The sequence below is a fragment of the Sander vitreus genome, chromosome 11 (genome assembly GCF_031162955.1).
Source record: "Sander vitreus isolate 19-12246 chromosome 11, sanVit1, whole genome shotgun sequence".
In the NCBI taxonomy this organism is placed as follows: Eukaryota; Metazoa; Chordata; class Actinopteri; order Perciformes; family Percidae; genus Sander; species Sander vitreus.
The window spans coordinates 23969233-23990370 of record NC_135865.1 but is presented as its reverse complement, the minus strand read 5'-3'; the positions used below and the strand labels follow the sequence as shown (position 1 = coordinate 23990370).

At 38.7% G+C, this 21138-nt stretch overlaps 1 protein-coding gene across 1 annotated transcript in view; it reads right to left on the bottom strand.

Moving 5' to 3' along the window:
* neb (nebulin) overlaps positions 1-21138 on the bottom strand; it is a 65219-nt gene that overhangs the window by 10653 nt on the left and 33428 nt on the right. Inside the window, exons 83-125 of the mRNA XM_078262442.1 lie at positions 20322-20519; positions 19770-19874; positions 19533-19637; positions 19341-19445; positions 19123-19230; positions 18908-19021; positions 18530-18727; positions 17977-18081; positions 17647-17751; positions 17443-17550; positions 17242-17349; positions 17014-17121; positions 16791-16895; positions 16567-16671; positions 16356-16454; positions 16127-16231; positions 15907-16011; positions 15704-15808; positions 15346-15450; positions 14756-14860; positions 14495-14599; positions 14241-14345; positions 13935-14039; positions 12819-12923; positions 11233-11334; positions 10989-11096; positions 10789-10893; positions 10575-10679; positions 10376-10480; positions 10115-10219; positions 9880-9990; positions 9666-9776; positions 9112-9213; positions 8666-8770; positions 8064-8153; positions 6676-6789; positions 6353-6457; positions 5610-5714; positions 4405-4509; positions 3472-3582; positions 1297-1407; positions 264-377; positions 31-135 (exon numbers count right to left, since the gene is read on the bottom strand). Coding sequence (XP_078118568.1) covers positions 31-135; positions 264-377; positions 1297-1407; positions 3472-3582; positions 4405-4509; positions 5610-5714; positions 6353-6457; positions 6676-6789; positions 8064-8153; positions 8666-8770; positions 9112-9213; positions 9666-9776; positions 9880-9990; positions 10115-10219; positions 10376-10480; positions 10575-10679; positions 10789-10893; positions 10989-11096; positions 11233-11334; positions 12819-12923; positions 13935-14039; positions 14241-14345; positions 14495-14599; positions 14756-14860; positions 15346-15450; positions 15704-15808; positions 15907-16011; positions 16127-16231; positions 16356-16454; positions 16567-16671; positions 16791-16895; positions 17014-17121; positions 17242-17349; positions 17443-17550; positions 17647-17751; positions 17977-18081; positions 18530-18727; positions 18908-19021; positions 19123-19230; positions 19341-19445; positions 19533-19637; positions 19770-19874; positions 20322-20519 — 4740 coding nt within the window. The remainder of the gene's footprint in view (positions 1-30; positions 136-263; positions 378-1296; positions 1408-3471; positions 3583-4404; positions 4510-5609; positions 5715-6352; positions 6458-6675; positions 6790-8063; positions 8154-8665; positions 8771-9111; positions 9214-9665; positions 9777-9879; positions 9991-10114; positions 10220-10375; positions 10481-10574; positions 10680-10788; positions 10894-10988; positions 11097-11232; positions 11335-12818; positions 12924-13934; positions 14040-14240; positions 14346-14494; positions 14600-14755; positions 14861-15345; positions 15451-15703; positions 15809-15906; positions 16012-16126; positions 16232-16355; positions 16455-16566; positions 16672-16790; positions 16896-17013; positions 17122-17241; positions 17350-17442; positions 17551-17646; positions 17752-17976; positions 18082-18529; positions 18728-18907; positions 19022-19122; positions 19231-19340; positions 19446-19532; positions 19638-19769; positions 19875-20321; positions 20520-21138) is intronic.

Genomic DNA, 21138 nt, shown 5'->3' with positions numbered 1-21138 from the left:
TTTGAAGATTGGTTCAATTCGATAATCTACCTGGCTGATGATGTTCCTCATCTGCTGAGCATGGATGATGTCTGGGGTGTCGATGACACTTGTGTAGCTGGCCCTGTCCATCTCAGCGGTGTGCTTGTATTTAGACTAAGGAACAGGAAACATCAGTCAGCACAGATTCTGACTTTACTATAACTGCAACCAACAACACAGACATAAATATACCATAGCTGCTCTATGAATTATTTATATATTTTCCACAATATGATTCAGACCTGACTGAGGATGTCAGTAGCGTTCTTTGCCCTCATGAAGTCTGGGGTGTCTGTAGCCAAAGCCAACATTCCCTTGCCCTTGATCTCCTGCTCCAGCGACTTCTTGTATTCTCTCTGTAAATATTACAGGTGATTAAGTCTTACATAAAAGCACTGTATTTGCTAAAAGAAGACTTCTTTTAGCAAATTTCTACTACTACTAATTCAGATTTAGTGGGGCTGCAAAACCTAAAACGTCTAGGGAATGGTGAATAAAGAAGAGTTAGAAGAAATTAGGATTTTTTTATTAAAAAGTCAGTTGTTAGACAGACAGTAGATTGTGTGTTAAGCTCCACTCAAAACTGAAAAATACAACAGCAGTTAAGGACAGTGTGTTAAAGCATATTTATGCATTTTCAACAAACCCATGTTTTTTCTTAATTTTCTATTATTTCAGTTTATTTACTAAAAACTGCTTCACAGTACTACGTCTGTTGTGCACTCCAAAAATCAACCTCAAAAGCACTCCGAGCATATCTCGACAAACAAATTAACTAAATAACAATAAACTAAAGCTTTGATACTATCTTGACCACAACACTAAGCACGTTCTTGTTCCTTTTGTATTGCAGGAACTATAATGTAAATAAGTGAAATGCAAACTAAAGTGAAAGAATGACATCCTGAAATGCAATATTGCATGTTTTCTCAAAAAAATTAAATAAAACAAAATATGCTTAGAGTACATTTAAGGCTGACTTTTGTTATATTTATTATTAAAGAACACAAGTATAAAAGGAAATAGGGTGAAGGTAAAGGTCAAGATAAGTACATTTAATAGAAATCAAAAGGAAGAAGGAGAATGTTGGAAATTAGTGATGTCATAAAGCAGAGACAAACGTAAGAGTCAAACCCAGCAGTCACCCTTTTAGTGTGATGATAAAGCTTAGTTAAGGGGATAGGATTCAGCAAATGATGCACCAAGAGCGGGATTGTGGGAAGGCAGTCGGATGAGAGCGTGACACTGTTTCCATCACCTCTCAGTCAGTCGTACCTCACACAGGATATGAGTAGCATTCCTTGCTCTCAAAAGCTCCGGAGTTTCCTCCATTATAGTTATCCCTTTACCCTTCACTCCCTCCTCTAGATCCCTCCTGTACTCTTTCTACAGGATGGAAGAAGAACAGAGAGACTGCAAGACGGGTATACAGGCAGGCCAGGCCAAGGCATACAGACAGACAGTACAGTAGGCACGCTCTGCTGCTTGCCCTATGAGCTCAAAGTCACCAAAACTCCCCAAAAAAGAAACTTGAGCAGTGACAGATTCAGAGTTTAGGTCTATTACATTATTATAAAACAGTGAACATTGTTACAATCAAGTCACATTTTCACATAGAGAGTGGAGACATTGGTGACTTTGGCAAGAATCCTGATAAAAGACAATGTGAAACACATTTAATCAGAAACAAAAAAGCAACATGACAATTTAAATCAGCATTTCACCGTATTGATTGATATGATTGCCATGCATGCATGCAGACCTTTTAAAATAAAGCTGTTAGTAGTTTCCTGATTGTGAAATTAGGAGTCCAGAGGGCTATTTCACAAAACCAAGATTAGGGATTAAGCCGGGAATTCCCAGTTATCCTGGCTCAATTTAGCCTTGACTCGGTTTCACAAAAGCAGAGGCACCTAAGTTACCATGGAGATGTATTCTGTACAGTTAGCCTGGTCCTGATTTATTAACCCTGCTGCCTTTTCTGTTCACTCAGTGGTTTTACCTTATTGTTATCAGCCTGCATTAAATTACAACAGGTACATATTGCTGTTCATTTAAGTACTGCTATTATTTTATAACTATAATAACTTTTATTAAGTTGTGACCATTATTTTTTATAATTATTCATGTGACATTGTTACTGTTGTATTGCTGTATGAAGACTGCTGTTCATATTGTTGTTAGAAGTTTGATGAACATATTAATGGCAGTTGTTGAGATAATTAGAAAAGGCTGATACAGTTGCCAAATGTGTTTTAAATGAAGTCAGTTACTAAGGGCAATATATAAAGTGCTGTACATGTGTCTCTATAGTGGACCAATGCACCTTACAGTAATTTAGTTTATTAATTTATTTTGTATTCTTTAACGACTATAATTTGGAGGATTGTACAATTTTAAGAACATATCCTAATTGTACAATCCTCCCAAATTATAGTCTTAGTTCACTGGACCAATAACTATATAGTGTAGACTACTAGTCTAGTCTATAGTGTACACTTTGCATTAAAAGCGGGCAGTGGAAGTTAATATGACTTAGGTCATTTATATTTTAGCCCATGAGAGAGAGGGAGAAACCGAGTGAAAGAGATCATATTCTAGCATTGTAGAAAATTGATCTTAATGGTAAATTTCATGAGTAACATTATCTTCTGCTCACTTTTAAGGCAAAGAGTACAACGGTTAATTTGTGCAAATGATTAGTAGCCTAACTTCTTGAATGGTATGATTATGACGGTTTTAATTCAGAGCAGTGGTCAGTTAATGTATATTTTTTGGCTGCTTACGCATTCAGTCGGTCCGCGATCGTCTGCCGTGTTTCTTTTTTACAAATGTGTTTCACGTTATCATAATTCCACAAGAAGCTGCTGCTCACTCTGTATGAAGTATGAACAATGCGTATTCTCCATTTCAGCATCAGTAAATCTGTGATCGACCTCATGGTCTGTTACGGCACGCCGTGAACGTGCATCTATCCAAATTACTTCATCCTGGTTTGACCTAGTTGCTCGTCCTCAGCCTGGCTTGGCCTTCGTGAAACGCACCAAGCCAGCAGATTAGACTAGGTCAAGCCTCGCTTTATCAGTTATCCTTTTTATAAATTCTGCTTTTGTGAAACAGCCCCCAGGATGTCAAAGGACATAAACATAAATACAAACAAACAATACTAACGGCTATAAAATCATGCTACAGAGAGAGAGAAGGGAGATGGATAAATGTTGCATTATTAAGAGTTTAGGGCAGTGTAGTGAATCATGCAAACAAACTACAACTTAAATGCATGAGAAGACCTACAGGTCAAGAAAAAAGGAAGCACTCATGGGATTAAAAATAAAAAAGTGTTGAAAAGGAAGGGGGGCCGTGGTTGTGATATAGTCTTCTTAGTATGATTATAAAGGATAGGTGAGGTAAATAGGGGAGGTTGTCAGGGATAAGTTATCCTTTAGTTACCTCACTGGCTATTTTGGTGGCGTGTCTGACATGTATCATGGCAGGGGTGACCTCCAAGCCTGAGAGGTTCTTTCCCCTCATGTGCTCCTCAAAGTCCTTCTTATAGTCTTTCTATTGTCCACAAAAATAAGACAGGGGACAGACAGAGCTAAAATAAGCACATGCAAGCAGCGCTGGTTCAAAATGCAGTTACCCCATCCTGGTTTGCACCATTCTCCTTATAATGACACCAATTTCTGCATTTGCAGTCTTTAAATGTAAGTACTTGTGCATGTGTATAAGTGCATTTGTGCGGTGTAGGAGTTGTTTATTGTGAGCAAAGAGTTTGCCACCAATATAATTAAACTAAATATAATAACTGATTATAATTAAACACTGTAAAAAGCTCCATAGAAATGATCACAGACTGAGACAAACCTACTTTACCTTTGCCATTCCTGCAATATGAAAGTAAGATTAAGCAGTCTGAACTAACATACACAGTAGTAGGCAACAACAATACACAAGACAATTTACACTGCCTTATCCAGGTTTATTTTCTAAGCATAGCTAGTTAAGAGTAAAAAATGGTGAAGGACTAACAGTAATAGTGACAATTAACTGCGATCTGAATTGTCAAAAAAAAAAAAACTGAAAGTAATTGACAAATTACAAGATGTAATTAATAACAATTAATAATTAATTTTATAAACTGGCATTAAAGGCACTGTAAAAGGTTTTGTCCAAACTTCAGAAACATTCTGTAAAATATAAACAATAGCTGGACATCAAACAAGCTAAAACTTATCAATATATAACAAGTCATTACAATACAGGTTAATATATACAGTGGCAGACACTGAAGAGTCTTCAGACTGGGAGCGAGGCTTGTAATGGTAAGTGTAGTGCATTTGTAGCTATATTAACAACATAGGAGACAGACGGGGTATTTACCTGGCTTTGCATATGCTGGGCCTCCTTAGCAGACACATATGTGGGTGTCTCAAAGTCCAGCATGGCCTTGCCCTTCTCCTTCTCATACTTCTCCTTGTATTTCACCTGAACAGCACACACACAAGTAATGTCAAAGGTTTTCAACAGACAGTTTGAAAAATATTATGCAGGTACACACAGGTTTCCATTCATTCCAGTACGCTAGGAAAATCAAGTAGAAAACACAGTAGAAAGACATGTTTGAGTTGTGTAATTCATCACAGCATGCATTAAGACTGCATTCATTTTTGTCATAGAAATGATACTACGGATGAAAAGAGCACAGTTTTAACTAATAGATATCACCATGAAACGTCCCCAGGTGATTACTTACATTAAGACAATTAGTTTATGTATTTCAAGTTTTCTGAAATGTTATGTTTCAATATGCAAATGAGGCATTATCTAATTAAATATGTGCTAATTTGCATAAATGTCCAGAACAGAAATCCAAACATTGGATGAAGCCAAAATTCTTGTTTCATTTGTTTGACATATAAGAGTCAAAGGTTTTTACAGAGGGAATTTTGCATATATCTTTTTATCACTCCATAAATCAGAAAATATGGTCAACAGCCATTTAAAAAAATCTATTTATGGCCACAATTTTAGGCTAAAATGTTATATAAATCCAGCTATATAGGATATATGAACAAACCCCTCTGTATCCTTCAGGTTATAGATAGGAATAAAACTTGAACATTTAGTTTTTTGGTTCTTTCTTTCCACTAGTCTGAAAGAAGACATGTTATGGAAGCAAAATAGCACATCTCAAAATTGACCATTGCATGAAAAAACTATGTTTTTGCCTGACGTGTCTGGCCTGTACATAAATGTAAATGGCCGTAATCAGCCTCTTTAGACGTTTTTTTAAATTGAGAAATAATCTTACTTCAGTTAACCATGTACAATATTAAACACAAATGTTACCATTTGATGTATTGTACCAGTTAGTTTAAGCAAATTTACTATGGTGTGTTATGTTGTCCCAAGCCTATATTATTAACAAGATAATGCAACACCCCACTCTTGTATGTACAGTAAGTGAAGATCTGAGATGCAGATATAGCTAACACATCTGTTTGCCAAGAAAGTGGTTGAAACCCACAGCAGTTTTTTTTGGGTGGGTGAAGTGCTTGTTGAACCCCAGAGTCTGTATCACTTACGTTGCTCTGAAGTTCAGAGGCCTCCTTGTGATGGAGCTGTTCTGGTGTGTCGGCAATCATATGGTAGTGACCCTTACTGTCCTCAAACTTCTTCTTGTAGCAGTACTATGGGGGAATTCCCAGTCAAGTAAGACAGCTCAGTACAGCAAACGAGAAAAAGAGCGTCTTTCTGGAGTTCACTCCCATCCATTACATAGTACAAAAAAATCTCATATTTAATGACAGAAACAAAAATAGTAACATTATCATTGGGAAAACAGCTTTTAGCAATGTCAAAAAATATATGACATGCTGGCAAAACAATATGTGGGAATTTTAAATGGTAGTTGAAAATTGAAAGAAAGATTATCTAGAAACAATGGAGAAGCAGGGAGTTTTGTGTTAAGGGATCATTAATAAGACTAGTTTTGTACAAACTACAGGAGGAAATAAAAAGTGAAGGAGTAGAGATTATAGAAGGTGATAGTATGGGAAGGTCAAAGGAAGAGTCAAGGGTGAGAAGGGTAAGGATCACTACCAGATGAGGTCACAGAATAATGGATATTTGGATGATGGATCTTAGTGCATAAATCCATGAGACGGTCAATAATCTGCAGCATGTTGATTGTTAATGTGTTACGTGACAGAAACACTGAAGTTCAGACACATTTCAATAAACCACAGAGGGCGCACTGAAATGTGACTGACTCCCAGCTGCTTCCTGGTTATGAATGTGAGAAGGTTAAAGGCAGGTGATGTCTTACTTGGCTGGACAGTTTGCTGGTGCTCAGGTTGTGCTGCATGGACAGCGACTCAGCCATGTCCGTCACAGGCTTGTGGATCTTCTTCAGGTCACCCTTGTACTTCACCTGCACGTTGTGTAAGCAGACACACTTATTTATAAATGAACATATCTCGAAATGGGTGATCTTTGTAATTGATGTATGGCAATTTCCTCAGATTATTAATGAGTTTTTATGATGGATTTGGAAAGAGAGTCTTGCTACTTGATAAAGGCTTAGTTGGTTTTAGTCTTACAGGGTTTATTAAAATGATGTGGAATGATGTGGGTCATGTGAGCACCTACCTCACTAGCCAGATCATTGGCATCCTTCAAAGTCTTGTAAATCTTACTGTCCTTCAGGTCATACTGTGGTCTCTTTCCTTTCATCTCCTTGTCAAACTTCTCCTTGTATTTCAACTAATGGGGGCGATACATGTGAGAGTTAGTGCAAGTGGTAAAAACCAGTGGAAGATTTACAGACTCCATCCCACTGGAAACACTTAAAGGACAATATAATGCTTTTTTTAGTGTATAAAAAGGGATTCCTTATAGATAGCTTTGTGTACATGCTTTAGACATGTTGTATACTGTATGCTTCTCAATATTAAACAAATTAAGTTTGCATCCCTTGTTATACAAGTAAAAACGTCAAACTTTGTATCCGATAAGATTTTTTCATTTTCTCATTTCCCCTTTTCATTCAGCAATCATAGGGTTAATTAGTCAGGGCAAGATGGTTTCTATGGGTGTATTCACATCTGCAGTTTGGTTCCAGGCTTGAGAAGAAAGTCCTCTATTTTGTTTTTTATTCCTAGTTTTCAAACAACTCGTTCTGTTTTTTTTAAATCACAAACAACTCCAGATATGTAATAAAACAATCACATAAAGAATCTTCTCAATCAAACCAAACATGTCAGCTGTGGAGACGCCCTAAGACTCTGTTCAGACCGAATATCTCGCATCCAGATGTATCCAGTCTGTACTTAGATGCAGAGGGATGGAGTTCACACTTGACATTAAAAAGCATCTCAAATGCATCTCAAATCTCAAGTAATTCAGCATTCTGTGATCGACATAAACACAACATGGACTTCACATATATTAAAGTATATATGAAAGAGGTAGGGCAGTATGATTGTGGTCGTGTTTCAGAGGGACTCTGGATTGACCTGTCAATCCGCAGATCATTCAGCTTTAGAGAGAAGGTGAGACAGGCAATTTCCTTAAACAGTGTCTTAGAAAAAAGTATGTGTAAATCCAGCAGTAATGATGAATAAATCTGCATTCTTAACTTAACACATTTGAGTAAGTCTACACTGACCTCTAGTGTTCAGACCAAAAAGAAAGAAGCTTCACATAGTTGACTACTGGATAAACACATGTTTTAAAAATCCTTCCATATACTGACTGAGTGAGAAGTGGGAAAATTATAAAAATTGTTAACAAAATAAATAAATAAGTGTCTTTAACATACAGTATTAGTACCAGTGCAACAAATGCAGTAACGCAACACTTGTCATTGAGCCTCAGCTTGTCAGGGAACAAAAGACTGTAAAAGGTACCCCCCCCCCCCAGTAAAATCAGAAATCATTAATTCGGTCAGTCAAAAGGTCGATAAGAAGTGAACAGATAGACAGAGGAGACAGACATTTAGTAGCGGCCCTTCAGTTTTAGGGCATGAACCTCCTTACATCACTAGTCATGGCACTCATTTTCTTAATGTGGCGCATCTGGAGGGTATCGTAGGAAGCTGCTCCGTGGAGGGAGGGCTTCGCCTCCACCTACAAAGCGCAGTGAGATGGAGGGATGAGAACACACAGACCAGGACATTTTGGAAGAGGAAAGAGATGAGGAATAAGAAGAGTAAGGTATATAAGGATGGAGGAAGAAAGAGCAGTGTAAGAGGAGAGGCAGGTTTGAGGATGGGGACATGTACAATGATATGAGCAGTTAAACATGTAAATGTACTATCATGGAATCACAACGACAAGACTAAGACATGGATTATAATGCAGGATGGCAGAGGAAGCGCTATGGAAAGGCTGCTAGTTTTATTGTTAGGACTGCAGCTAAGCATCTACAACAGCAATACTATTCTGCAAATATCAGCTAATGGAAGCTGATCTGACAATGACACCCAGACAGAAGAGTGTGACATGGCTTCCATTGATGGATTCCGGCCATCTTGTATGATAAATCAGGGAAATATTTTTCTGGGAGATGATGACTGCAGGGAACCAGTGGAAAAGCAGAATGACTTCATGAGACAGATGGTAGATGTGGTTTGGTGTACCTGGCTGTTCAGCTTGGACACCTCAGTGGCCAAAGCAATGTCTGGGCGGTGGGCCAGAGAACCTCCACGGCTGGCCTCCTCACGGGCCTTGTCACGGTAGCCGATCTGATAGATTCAAGACCAAACAAGAATCAGTGGACCATGTACAAACTACAGTGGTGGTCTTAACTGTTTTGCTGTTTCATCTTTGGTTCTAAGTCATTATTGTTGCTGTGTTGTTTGTGCACTGTATGACTTCATTTTTCAGTTAAACAGTGTTGATGGTACAACAGTTTTTCAATCATTTTCTTATGAACAATAATACATATTTCTATGCAAACCTCTGATTAATAGTCCAGACTTGCCAGACCTACAGACACTGAGATATTGCATATTTCTACCTTTGTGTGTACAGGTTTTAGTCTTTAACCTACAGGTTTGACACATATACTGTAGTTGCTGATTACCTCACTGATAAGTTTGGCAGCCTGGGTAGCCTTCTTTATGTCAGGACGGTCGATTACACTAGTGTAGTGTAGGTTGGCTTTGGCATCTTTCTTGTAGGCAACCTGTAGGGTTGGGCAGAAGTCAACTCAATTTTATTTATATAGCCCAATATCAAAAATCACAAATTTGCCTCAGAGGGCTTTACAATCTGTATGGCATATGACACACTCTGTCTTCAGACCCTTGCATCGGGTAAGGAAAAACTCCCCCCAAAAAAACCTTTAACAGGAAATAATTGAAGAAACCTTAGGAAGAGCAACTGAGAAGGAACCCCTCTACCTGGACGGACAAACGTGCAAATAATAAAATAACAATATGAACAATCCATCTGACAAAATTATACATAGAATGTGAACATATATGAAAAAGATGGATTCAAAAACTGACAAGCAAATCAAAAGAGAAATACGAGAGGCTGTGAAACTTTCAACATGGAGATTGTATGCTGTAAATACAATCAATACAATGCTATTTTAGTACAATTGTGGAGAGGTTAGGGTTAGGTTTGACTCACGTTGCTCTGATTCTTGGCTACTCCCATGGCATGCTGAACATCAGGTGGAACAACCATGTTGTTATATATTGATTTGCCCTTTTCCTTCTCAAACTTCGCTTTGTACAATTTCTATAAGGAGTGAAGAGAATGTCAAAGGCCAACCGCACAAAAACAGTCCAGGATTATGAGATGGCTGAGCTCATTTTGTAAAATAAATGTGAGACAATTGTACCCCGCTAATAAGCTTGTTGATCTCCTTGCTGTGGACAGTGTCACGAGTCTCGGACAAGGTGGTGAATGAGCCCGACTGCATATTCTTCTTACTGGCCTCCTTGTATTTGCTCTGAGGAGGAAAATAAGAATGTATACAGTTGTATAGTAAAGTCATAAAAGCAGCTATTTAGTGTAATATATCTTATTCTTAACCTGTACAAAAAATGGTTGACTTTTTACTGAATGAAATTTACCTCTGATGCCAGAGTGCGGACAGCCTTAGCATGGAGGATTTGAGGAGTGTCCGAGACTGGCAAGTAGTGGCCCTTTTCCTTCTCATACTTCTGTTTGTACTTCACCTGGAGAGCAATAACGAATAAAGTATTAGTTGACAACATGTTAAACATTCAATTCTGAAGAAATATTGTCCTTTGATATTGGGAACTGAGTACTCTCTGTCCTCTAGTCATTTCATTTCATCATAGAGAAGGTAATAAAGACATGGAAAAACTTACATCGCTGGCCATTTCAGTATGTTTCATAGCCAGGAGGGTCAACTTGTCATCAACTACAGGTATCACACAGCCCTTCATCATCTCTTTGTCGTACTTGTACTCAACCTGTGGGTGAAACAATGGAAGTGGAATTAGAACAACGCTGTTGGATGTTGTTAAAATGAAAAATAACACAAATAAAGAAGAGACACCAACTCACATCACTCTGTTGCAGGGAGTTCTTGGCATTATTGATAAAGTCAGGTCTGTCTGTTGTCCAGATCCACTTGTTCTTGGTGGCTTCATATTTCTTCTTGTAGTCAAGCTAAAAACGGATGCAAATATTAAATCAATATTTCCAGATATTTCGAGTTCAACTAATCAATAATGTACAGAATGTGACTTTTCCTGATACCGTCACCAAAGACACTTACATTGCTGATGTTCTTGTAGGCCTCCTTGGCAGCACGGATCGAATGAGCCTCAGGGTCCATGTTGATCTGGGCCTTGCTCTTCTCATACACTTCTTTGTACTTCAGCTGCAAGATGCATGAAAAACACACCATCAAACACAAAAATGTATTTCATATTTTGGCTACCTATGCCTCTGTAAGAAAGTCTGAGTGGGACTTACATTGCTGGTGATATCCTTGACCTTCTTCATGTGCTGTTGGTATGGAGTGTCATATGGCAAGGTGTATCCCTTAGCCTTGGTCTTGTTGTACTCCATCTTGTAGATGATCTAAGGATTAATCATCACATAGTCAGGAGAAATTAAAAAGACACCAAACATAAAGAAATCATTAAGCACATTTTAACTGTTAAAATCTTAAAACATTTAACCCACTGGACAAAAACAAATTTGTTTTAAAGCTCACATCGCCGATTTTCTTGCTGCGTTTGTGGGCCTCATACTCAGGAGTCTCCAGAACTGAGGTGAACTTGTCCTTGGCACGTTCATACTGCTCCCTGTACCTCCACTGATGGAGGAGGTGTAAACACAATAAAGTTAGTACCATTCGTAATCAATTTGCTAGTGTAATCATTTGCTTTTATTTATGTGTATTTATGAAGTTGAAGTAAAGACGAAAACTATCCAAGAGAAGGGGTGAATGAACTTTCGGGGGGAAAAAAAGACAATTTAAGTAAGAGAGACAGAGATGGACAAAAAGTCACATTTTAGCATCAAATGATGTCCTCCTCAAAGTAAATTCAGATGAAGATCATTTGACTTCAAATCCCTTTGTTATTACATAATAGAGCTAAAGGGTAAGAACAACTAGATTATTTTGTTATTCATTTACTGTTGTTGCACTGTTTGTTCTGTTTCTTGTTCTTCTTGGATAGTTCTCTAACAGCAAAGTCAGAAACAGTTAACTAACATGTATTATGTGAAAAATACAGTATGAGTGAAGTGGTGTCATGCATAGGTTTAGAAAAACATGCTTTATGAAACATGCAGAAACATAGAGGGAGTTATTTTCCAGGTGAAAATGAGGACAAGGACACGTTACCACTGTTCAGTCATGAAAGTCTGCAGTGCCCACGTAGCTCATGGTGACCAGCAGTCCATCTTATGCTATTGCTCACTGAATCTGAGGCTGATATACAGAGTGGCTTCAATAAAGATGAGTTTTACTCAAGAAAAAACTGTGTTGAGTAACTAAAAATGGCTGACTTTGGTATTTTAGCAGAGTAACAAAATCTTATTGGAAGAAAACTGTATGAAATATACACATACGCCTTAACAAATGTCTGTTTGTACGTATTTATTCCTAAACATATCACTTTTATATCAACCACTACAACTCAGCAATTTTGTGCAATATCCAAAAGTGCAATATCTCAGCTATTTTACTGTTTTATAGGTCACAGAAAATTGCAATTTTAAAAGAAATTATAAAATATATTTTTATTTTTCTCTATTTTAAAGTAATGTTTAATAATGTGTGAATGCAACATTAGGAATGCTACTTAGTTTCATTGTATAATATTGTGCAATGGCAATAAAGGAGTTATATTCTATAGTAACTGTATAACAGATGATACATGTATGGATAAATGATATATTGTGTCTCTGCAGAAACTTTGGTCTGTAAAGCTGCAATCTGCTGCATATCTGACTCTAGATGCATCTGTCGCGCAACTACTGCACTGCATTTTAGAGTGAGGTAAAGGTTCGTAAATCAATGAGACATTAAGAGAAGTGAATAGATGATGGGGGGGGGGGGGTTAGAGCATGAAAGAGAAGGGTGGAATGTGTGGGAGTTAAAACCCTTTTAGGAGTAAAGTGGTTTGAATGGAGGGAAGGAGTTTATACAAGATGAGTATATGATGTGATAGGGACTTGTCCAAAAACAGCACGGAGGAACAAAGTAACATGATGACTATAGAGGGCTTTTTTTCTGCTTGTTTGTGGACAGGGGTCAGAGTTTCCATGGTTCACCACTCTGTGGCTGTTTACCTTACTGCTCAAAGTGGACTGGTAAAGGGCTGTGAGGATGTCAGGGCGGTGTAGCTCATTGCAGCCACTCTTTAGCAGGCCCTTTGCTTTGGATTTATACCTTGCCTGTACAAACACACACAATGACATACACACACAGCATGCCATAGTTGAGGACACACAAAAAACAGCAGTAACACTGGGAGGACTGGAGAGAAGTACTCCGGAGATCCAAGTGTGACAAAGGAGTTGCTAGCCCTCATCTGTGCCTTCAAAGTGACATACATCTTCATCTTTAGTAGTGCTAAGCTTGATAATGACTTGTTTGGACATCATTCATAATCTAATAAGCATAACTTAATCATAGTTATATGAGTGATTAAACTGTCTCTCTGATGGCACAGATAAAGGAGTCCTGCTCACTCAAGATAGCTATCCAGCTGCTATTTAAGTGGCACGGTTTATAATGACCTCTTTGGGACTAAAAGAAAGAAAGAAAGAACGAACAGAGACTGATACAGAAGGAAGAGCAATAATCGTGTTGAACTATCATGCGACGACGACGACCAACAGCAGTTCAGTCGACGACCTCATGCACCACTGTCAGAGGTCTGGAGGACCGGACTGGAGGTAGCAGCGGAGGAGGCAGGCTAGTCGTACGAGAAGACCAGAACGGTTACCTGGCTCATCTTACTGTTCTCCCTGGCCAGTAGGTACCTAGGATCATCTGTAGTTATGGTGAACTTATCCTTGGTTTTCTCATAAGTAGCTCTGTAGGCCCTCTGCTCAGAATGTCAGAAGGTAGTTAGAGACAAATGTCCAGAAAACAATGGGCACTGTCAAGTGATGATACTTTTCCAGGGAACGAAGTGTGGTTAAAACAAGTTGATGTGAAGAACAATGAACACATTTTATACACTTGGTATTACGGTTACTCATTAAAAGAGCGGGTCATTAAAGTCAATAATCAGATAATACTATGAATTCACACTCTTTTACCTTCAAGCTAAGAGTCCAATATAGATGCAGAAAGACAGAGAAATGTGATTAACAATTAAAGTTTCTATGTTACAAATGGGTCTCAACAAACTAATTATAATAAATGACTGTATAGGGCTAAAGAATGAAGGGACTCACATCGTTGATGAGAGTGGAGGCAAACTTGGCAGCCTGGAAGAACGGAGTATCGCAAGTATACTTGAAGTTGCCTCTGTTCTTCTCAGAAGAGGCTTTGTACAGTCTCTGTTAACAAGAAATGAAACTGTTATTAGGAACATGCAGAAAAAAATATATAGTACAATAAAAAGCATAATGTAATATACATTTTAGACATCACAAGTAGTGTATGGTATTTTCTTTGGAATGAAATAAACAAACAAGTATTGTTACAACATCTTATGAAATGATTGACATTACAGATATATAAATAAATAGATCCTTCACCTCACTGTACAGCGTCTTGTTCTTCTCAGCCTGCACCAGCTCAGGTGTGTCCCACACAAAGCAGCCAATACCCTTCAGCCATTCCAGATCCTCCTTGTACTTGACCTAAAGAGGGACATAAAAAGGGGGATTTCATTCAAACGAAACATAGGATGTCAATTATACTATATGCCCTTCTCTCTACTGTGGGTGAATATAAAAATAAATAAAAACACAGGTTGCATCATTTTGGAATGCAAGTCAAAAGTACTTACAGCGCTGATGTTATCGCTGGCAATTTTGCTGATGAAGAATTCAGGACGGTCGGGGATGGACTTCCATGTACCCAGAGAGTTAATGTACTTCCCCCTGTATTTAACCTGAGGTAGAGAGATGGAGACAGAAACACAACAACAGTATGAGGGATGAAAGAGCTCAAATCAAAATGATCTTATATTATTTGTTAACATTGTGTAAATATAAGTGTGCAAAGACATTCACGACAAATAGTCAATCAGCTAATTTCAAATGCTGACCTCGCTGATGTCATCAGTGACTCTGCGGTGGTAGGTGATGTCCAGGGCATCCTTGACTGTGTGGTAGTGGCCCTTGGCGAGCTCAAAGGTCTCTTTGTAACGCAGCTGAAGACATGGAAACAAAATGTGTCAGATTTTCATCAAACACACACACACACACACACACACACACACACACACACACACACACACACACACACACACACACACACACACACACACACACACACACACACACGCCACAATTTTGCACTGATTTCTGATTTGTACTGGTAGTACTTTATAGTATGGTTGAAAGTTCATGAAACAATATTTAGATTATCGTAGCAGACACAATTCTTTGTTTAATTAGTAGATTCAGTAACCGGTTTAATAATACATTTTATAGAATAGTGCTCTGAACACACTGACCAATCAATTTTTCACTAAGATAATGGAATTACAAAACTTTAAACAAACAGGTTTTCTGCTAAATGGAAGGTTGAGCAGAAGAACTAAATAGGGAAATCTACAAATAATTAAAAATGGTTCATTGCACTGATATAAATATTATTGTTTGTTATGACCATATAGCCAATGAGCATACTCACATCACTGGACTGGAGGTAGGCTTTCTTGGCTCGGATCAGGAGAGGTGTATCAGCAATGGCAGTATATCTGTGCTTCATCTTCTCATACTGGTCTTTGTATTTGTTCTAAGGGAAAAAATGATTTATGCAACACATTAGAAGAGAGTTAGATCATTTTTGTTACATAATTTGGACAACTAATCCACTGCAGCATTTACAGTATTTCCTATTCTGTAGCAGTAAGTCAGCTACAAAATATTACTGAATACAAATACAAAACACTGTTAAGATATATATTCATTTCAATTCTGCGGAGGTGAGGGGCCCGCTGCTAGGAAACCATGGAAAAAATAATGAAATGAGGAAGGGGAAGACTTACATCACTGCAGACCACTTTCATTTTTCTAGCATGGCCCATGTTTGGAGTGTCAATTTCTTGAGTGAAATGAGCTCTCTCCCTAGCAGCCAGATTGGTGTACTGGTACTGTAGAGAAACAGATAAAATACTGATTAGATTATCAGTAAAATAAAAAAAATCTTCAAAACGATACATTCAGCAAATGATGGTGTATCTGAACTTGCTTTGTTAGTCAGCAGCTGGGCCCATTTGGCTCTCTGGTGCTCCACAGAGTCCCCAGTGGTGGTGACCTTAGCCATTTCCTCTTTGCTCTGGGCTTTGTATAGCATCTGAAAATAGAAGAGCAGAAAAAGTCAAGTCAAAAGCCTGCTTGTCAAAAGCAATTCTGACAGAATACAAACAATTGTCTTGTTAATATAAAGTGTGTTTGGGAAAACCACTCACATTGCTCATGTGGGTCTTTAGCTCAGTCACACGTTGATACTCTGGTGTGTCCAGGACCACAGAGAAGTTGGCAAGGTTCTTCTTAGCTTCCACTGGATAGGTCACCTATAAAAGACAACGCAATAGGCCATACAAAGGATTGTGATGCCACTGCAAGAAGTTGATCATAACTGAAAATAAACAATACTGATATTAAAAAAGGATATTTCATCCAAATGGAAACGCATACCCTTTGTTTGGTGATGTTGCGGACGTGGACCATCTCGGGGGTGTCATACAAGAAGCAGCCAAAGCCTCTCAGCCACGTCAGATCCTCTTTGTATTTCAGCTAAAAACACAAAATGAATTTAACGAAAATTTCTATCTAAAAGTTTTAAAGATTTTTAAAGATTTTAATATCATAAAAATGTGTGTGAAACTCATGGCTCTTTACTCCATACCTCGCTGGTAATCTCATTGACGTGGTAGCAGTGCATCAGCTCGGGCGTAATGGGCAAAGAGATCAGCTGGCCTCTGGTGTTGTAGTATTTCTCTCTGTAGCACAACTAAGATGAGAATGGAAGAAAAAGGTCTCATGAATAGAACATAATTCTCAACTCCATCGAGCCACATGAATAGAAATAGGTACATGAATGACAAAAATTGCGTGACAATGGTTCCATACGTCGCTGAGGTGTGCCTGGTTCATCTTGACTTGTTTGATATCGGGGGTGTCGTAGGTTGTGTGGATCCTATCCTTTTGCTTGTGGTACATCTCCCGATACAGACGCTGGGGAAAGAAAGATGGCAACATATAAGATTGTTTCATCCAGTAAAAGCGTCAGTAGTAAATCTCCATCAACACTAATGTGTATGGTGTCAACAATAGCAGCAGTGTGTTATCTTACATCGTTAGTGATCTTGTTAGCCTTCCTTGAGTTGACAAAGTTGACACCCTCTGGATGAAGAGTGTAGGCCTTTGCTTTTGTCATCTCATAGGCTTCCTTGTACTTCACCTACCCAAATAAAAGCAAAAGTATATAATTCAGTAATAACAAAACTCCATTGGCAAAAAGATTTAATTGCTGTCAAAAGAACAGAATAATTGGATGATTCAAGACAACGATTGTACTTACATAGCTGGTGACAACGCTGTTCATCTTAGCCTGCTTGATGAGTGGGGTGTCATTGGGCAGGGAGTAACCAGTGGGCATGGAGCTCTTGTTGGCCTCCTTGTACCAGTTCTGAGAGAGGACAAAACAACAAAGTGAATTTGTAAAAACATTTTTACAGTATACATATACAGGTAGACTGAATACTAAGGATTATTATCTTACATCACTCTGGATGTAGTTAGCCAGGCGTGCCCTTTCTGTGTCAATGGTAACAGCAGGAGACGTGTTGGTGCCCTTGATATTGGTGTTGTAATCATAGCGGTAGTGCAGCTGGAAAAAGAGAAGAAAAAAAAGATGAAATACATGATCATGATTTTTTGTTATGTAATGAAATATAGACATTGTTAAGAACATAGAGTCACTTACATCACTCAGATTCTCGGAGTTCTGCTTGGACGTCTCGTACACTGGAGTGTCGATCACCACTGAATAGTTCTTGAAAGCCTCAATACCTTTGGCTCTGTACTTATTCTGGAATAGAAACACAAGGACATGAGAATCAGCATGGTTTCTGATGAAAAACTAGGTAGTATTAGTCTATGGATAATTTGCTGAAAGGGAGGATAGTGAAAGTTGTTTGAGTGCCAAAGAGAAGAGGAAAATGTGAACAGTGACAAGATAACTTGTTAAACCAAATAACTGAAGAGGATGTGAAATAGAGGGCCGCATGAGAATGAATATACTTTGAGGTCTTACCTCACTCTGAAGATCACCAGCATGCTTGACACGGATGATCTCCGGTGTATCCCAGGCGTAGCAGCCAATACCCCTCAGCCAGTTCAGGTCATCCTTGTAGATGATCTGTACACAACAAAACACACATGTTAAGTGACTTTGGCAGATTTGTATTGCAACTGGTTTAAATCTGACTCTTCTTTCATACAGAATATGGATTTAAAAAGTGTAAAAAGTGTGGGCACTTTCTGAACCATACCCATCAACGCCTCTGAAAACTCTTGAATATTATGTTCTTATGTCTTCTTTATTATACACAATACTCAATGTGGTGTCCTTACATTTTCAATGTATTTATAAATATAGAATATATACAGGTGGCAGGTAACTGGATAAAGAAAAGGTTCTACTATGAAATTATATTATAATTAAAGGTAAAAAAGAAGGTATAGCATCATAAATAATATAACTGACAAAATATATGCAAGAATATGGCTGTACCTTTGACTAAAATTTAGCTACTGAGGCTATGCAGTAACGAGCACAGAATATCAAGCTGAGAGTAGTTACTCACGTCACTGAGCTGCTCGTTGACTTTGCGTGCTTGGGTGTACACCTGCATGTCAGGGAGGCATATCCATTGATGCAGATACTTGCGGTAGTGGATCCCACTGACAGTGGACTGGGTGTTGCGGGCAGACAGGATCTCCAGCATGTCTGCTGGGATATGGTTCTTGGCCTTGGTCTTTTCATATTTCTCTCTGTACAGACGCTATAAAGATGGACAACAGATGGGTCATTTTAGTTCTCGCATTGTGTATGCACAAAAAAGCAATACAGTTCGATGCATTTTAGCAGCTTGTTTGTTAAACTAGAGCTAATCCTCCTGCATTCTTCATCAAAAGAAATTCAGACATGTGGGAGATGAAATGGCTCAACAAATTTAACTTACATCAAGGACCAGCTTTCCAGCTTTAACGCAGCGAGCAGTGGCAGGATCGTCTTCAAGAGACTTGGGCAGACTGTAGAGGGATTTGAACTTCTCATAATCCTCCTTGTACTTCACCTAAAAGGGGTAACAGGATTCATAATGTGTCTTAAAGTTGAACGGTCAAAAATTCCAGCACAGTATTAAGATGGAATGAAATTAACAGAAGTGAAACTCACGCTGCTGAGAATGATCTTTTGCTGTTTGGCGTGTTGCAGGGCGTGTGAGTCATGTGGAATATTGTAGCTCTTGGCTTTGATTTTGTCCCAGGCAGCAGTGTAAATATTCTGATGACAGAGAACATTATCAACACGTTGCATGTGAACATGCCGTTTACCAAGCTGATATCTTTAGTCGTGTCACAGACTGAAAGAGAGATATGTTTATATTCACTTACGTTACTGAAGAAGTGTTTGAAGTTGTGGCATCTGGCATAGTCGTGGGTATCCAGAATAGTGGTATACATGTGCTTCTCCTTATGATAAGCCTCCCTATAGCTGAGCTGTCAATGACAATTGTTTAATTAATGCACTCAATTAGGCATTTTAAACTCAAACACTATACATGCTTTTAAGTCCAGCTCACTCACATCACTGGCCCAGGTGTGACCCAGGACAGCAGTCACATAAGCTGGGGTGTCTGTCACAATGGAGTAATTGTTGAATTCTTTCTTGGCTTCTGTTCTGTATTTAAGCTAGAAAGGAAGATATTACATGGGTAAATTATCACAGTTCAATGACCTTAAGAACTTAATTTAATCATATAAACCATACATTATGAAGTACATTTCTGAAGGTTTCCTGTTGTCTTCCATGTTTTCACTCACCTCACTCTGCAGGTCGTAGGACTTCTTGGCACGAACAATCTCTGGTGTGTCCCAGGCATAGCAACCCATACCCCTCATCCAGTTCAGGTCTTCCTTGTAGAACACCTATCAAATGAAAACAGCAGAAAGCACACAATTATATGTATAATAATGGAGAAAACATCTAAATGTTGTACAATGTCTTGCTTGTAAACAGATAAATCTACTGTATATCATATTAAACTATAATGTTGTGCAGGCACAACAACCATTTGTCTTGGGATAGGAACTGCTTGTCCAAAACACTGTAGTAACAAAGAAAATGTCACTTCATTATAACAATAAGATTTGGGCTGTCAAATAACTGCTCTTAATTTTTAAAAGGTCTTTATGAAGAGAACTTTTATCATATACCAAATACCAATAATCAAATATATAGTACAGTACACTGCCTGTGTATCTCACATAATTAAAAACAAAGTTGATGTGATTTGATTTTGTCCAAACGTCTACTACAGGACGTTGTGCAAAAATCAGGTACAAGCAGCAGATGTGCCCTGAAGAATGACTTACATCACTGAGAATCTCGTTGGTCTTGCGGGCACGAATGGCGTCTTCCTGGTCAGGGTGGCAAGTCCACTGGTGCAGGTAGGTACGGTAGAGGACGTCGCTCAGCATGTCCTGGGACCGCTTAGCAACCTGGTTAGCGATGATGTCAGGCGGGAGGTGGGTCTTGGTCTTGCTCTGATGGTAGTCTTTCTGGTAGACCCTCTGTGAAGACATGCATACCATGGAAAGTTATTGACATTGTCATTACCATTGTGAATCAAATTGACCTAAAATAAATCTTATGTGGATTAGAACAACTGTGAATCCTAATCTCTGGTCATAAAAGCGATTAAAATGCTTAAAAAATCTATATGAAAGGGCTGCCCTCTGTCCCCGCTCCTGTTCGCCATCGCGACCGAACCGCTGGCCGTTTGGCTTCGCTCGGAGGAAGGTTTCGAGGGCATCACACGATCTGGCACAACTCATAAAGTATCATTGTATGTGAACGACCTGTACATCTCTAACCAAGCCGTCTCACTTCCTGTGATTTTAAACATTCTGGAACGGTTCGGTGCGTATTCCGGCTACAAGCTGAACTACCAGAAAAGCGAGCTCCTAGCAATAAGCTCTCTGGCCAGGCAGCTCCAACGCTCGTTATTGTCATTTAAATGGGCTGAGGACGGATTTCGCTACTTGGGGTTTTTTATTACAACGGCCGTATCAGACATGTTCCGCTCTCCCTCGCAGCCGGTTAAATTTGATTAAAATGGTTGTCCTCCCCAAATGTCTCTATCTTTTCCAGCACATCCCTGTACTTATCTCAAAAAATGTTTTCGACAAG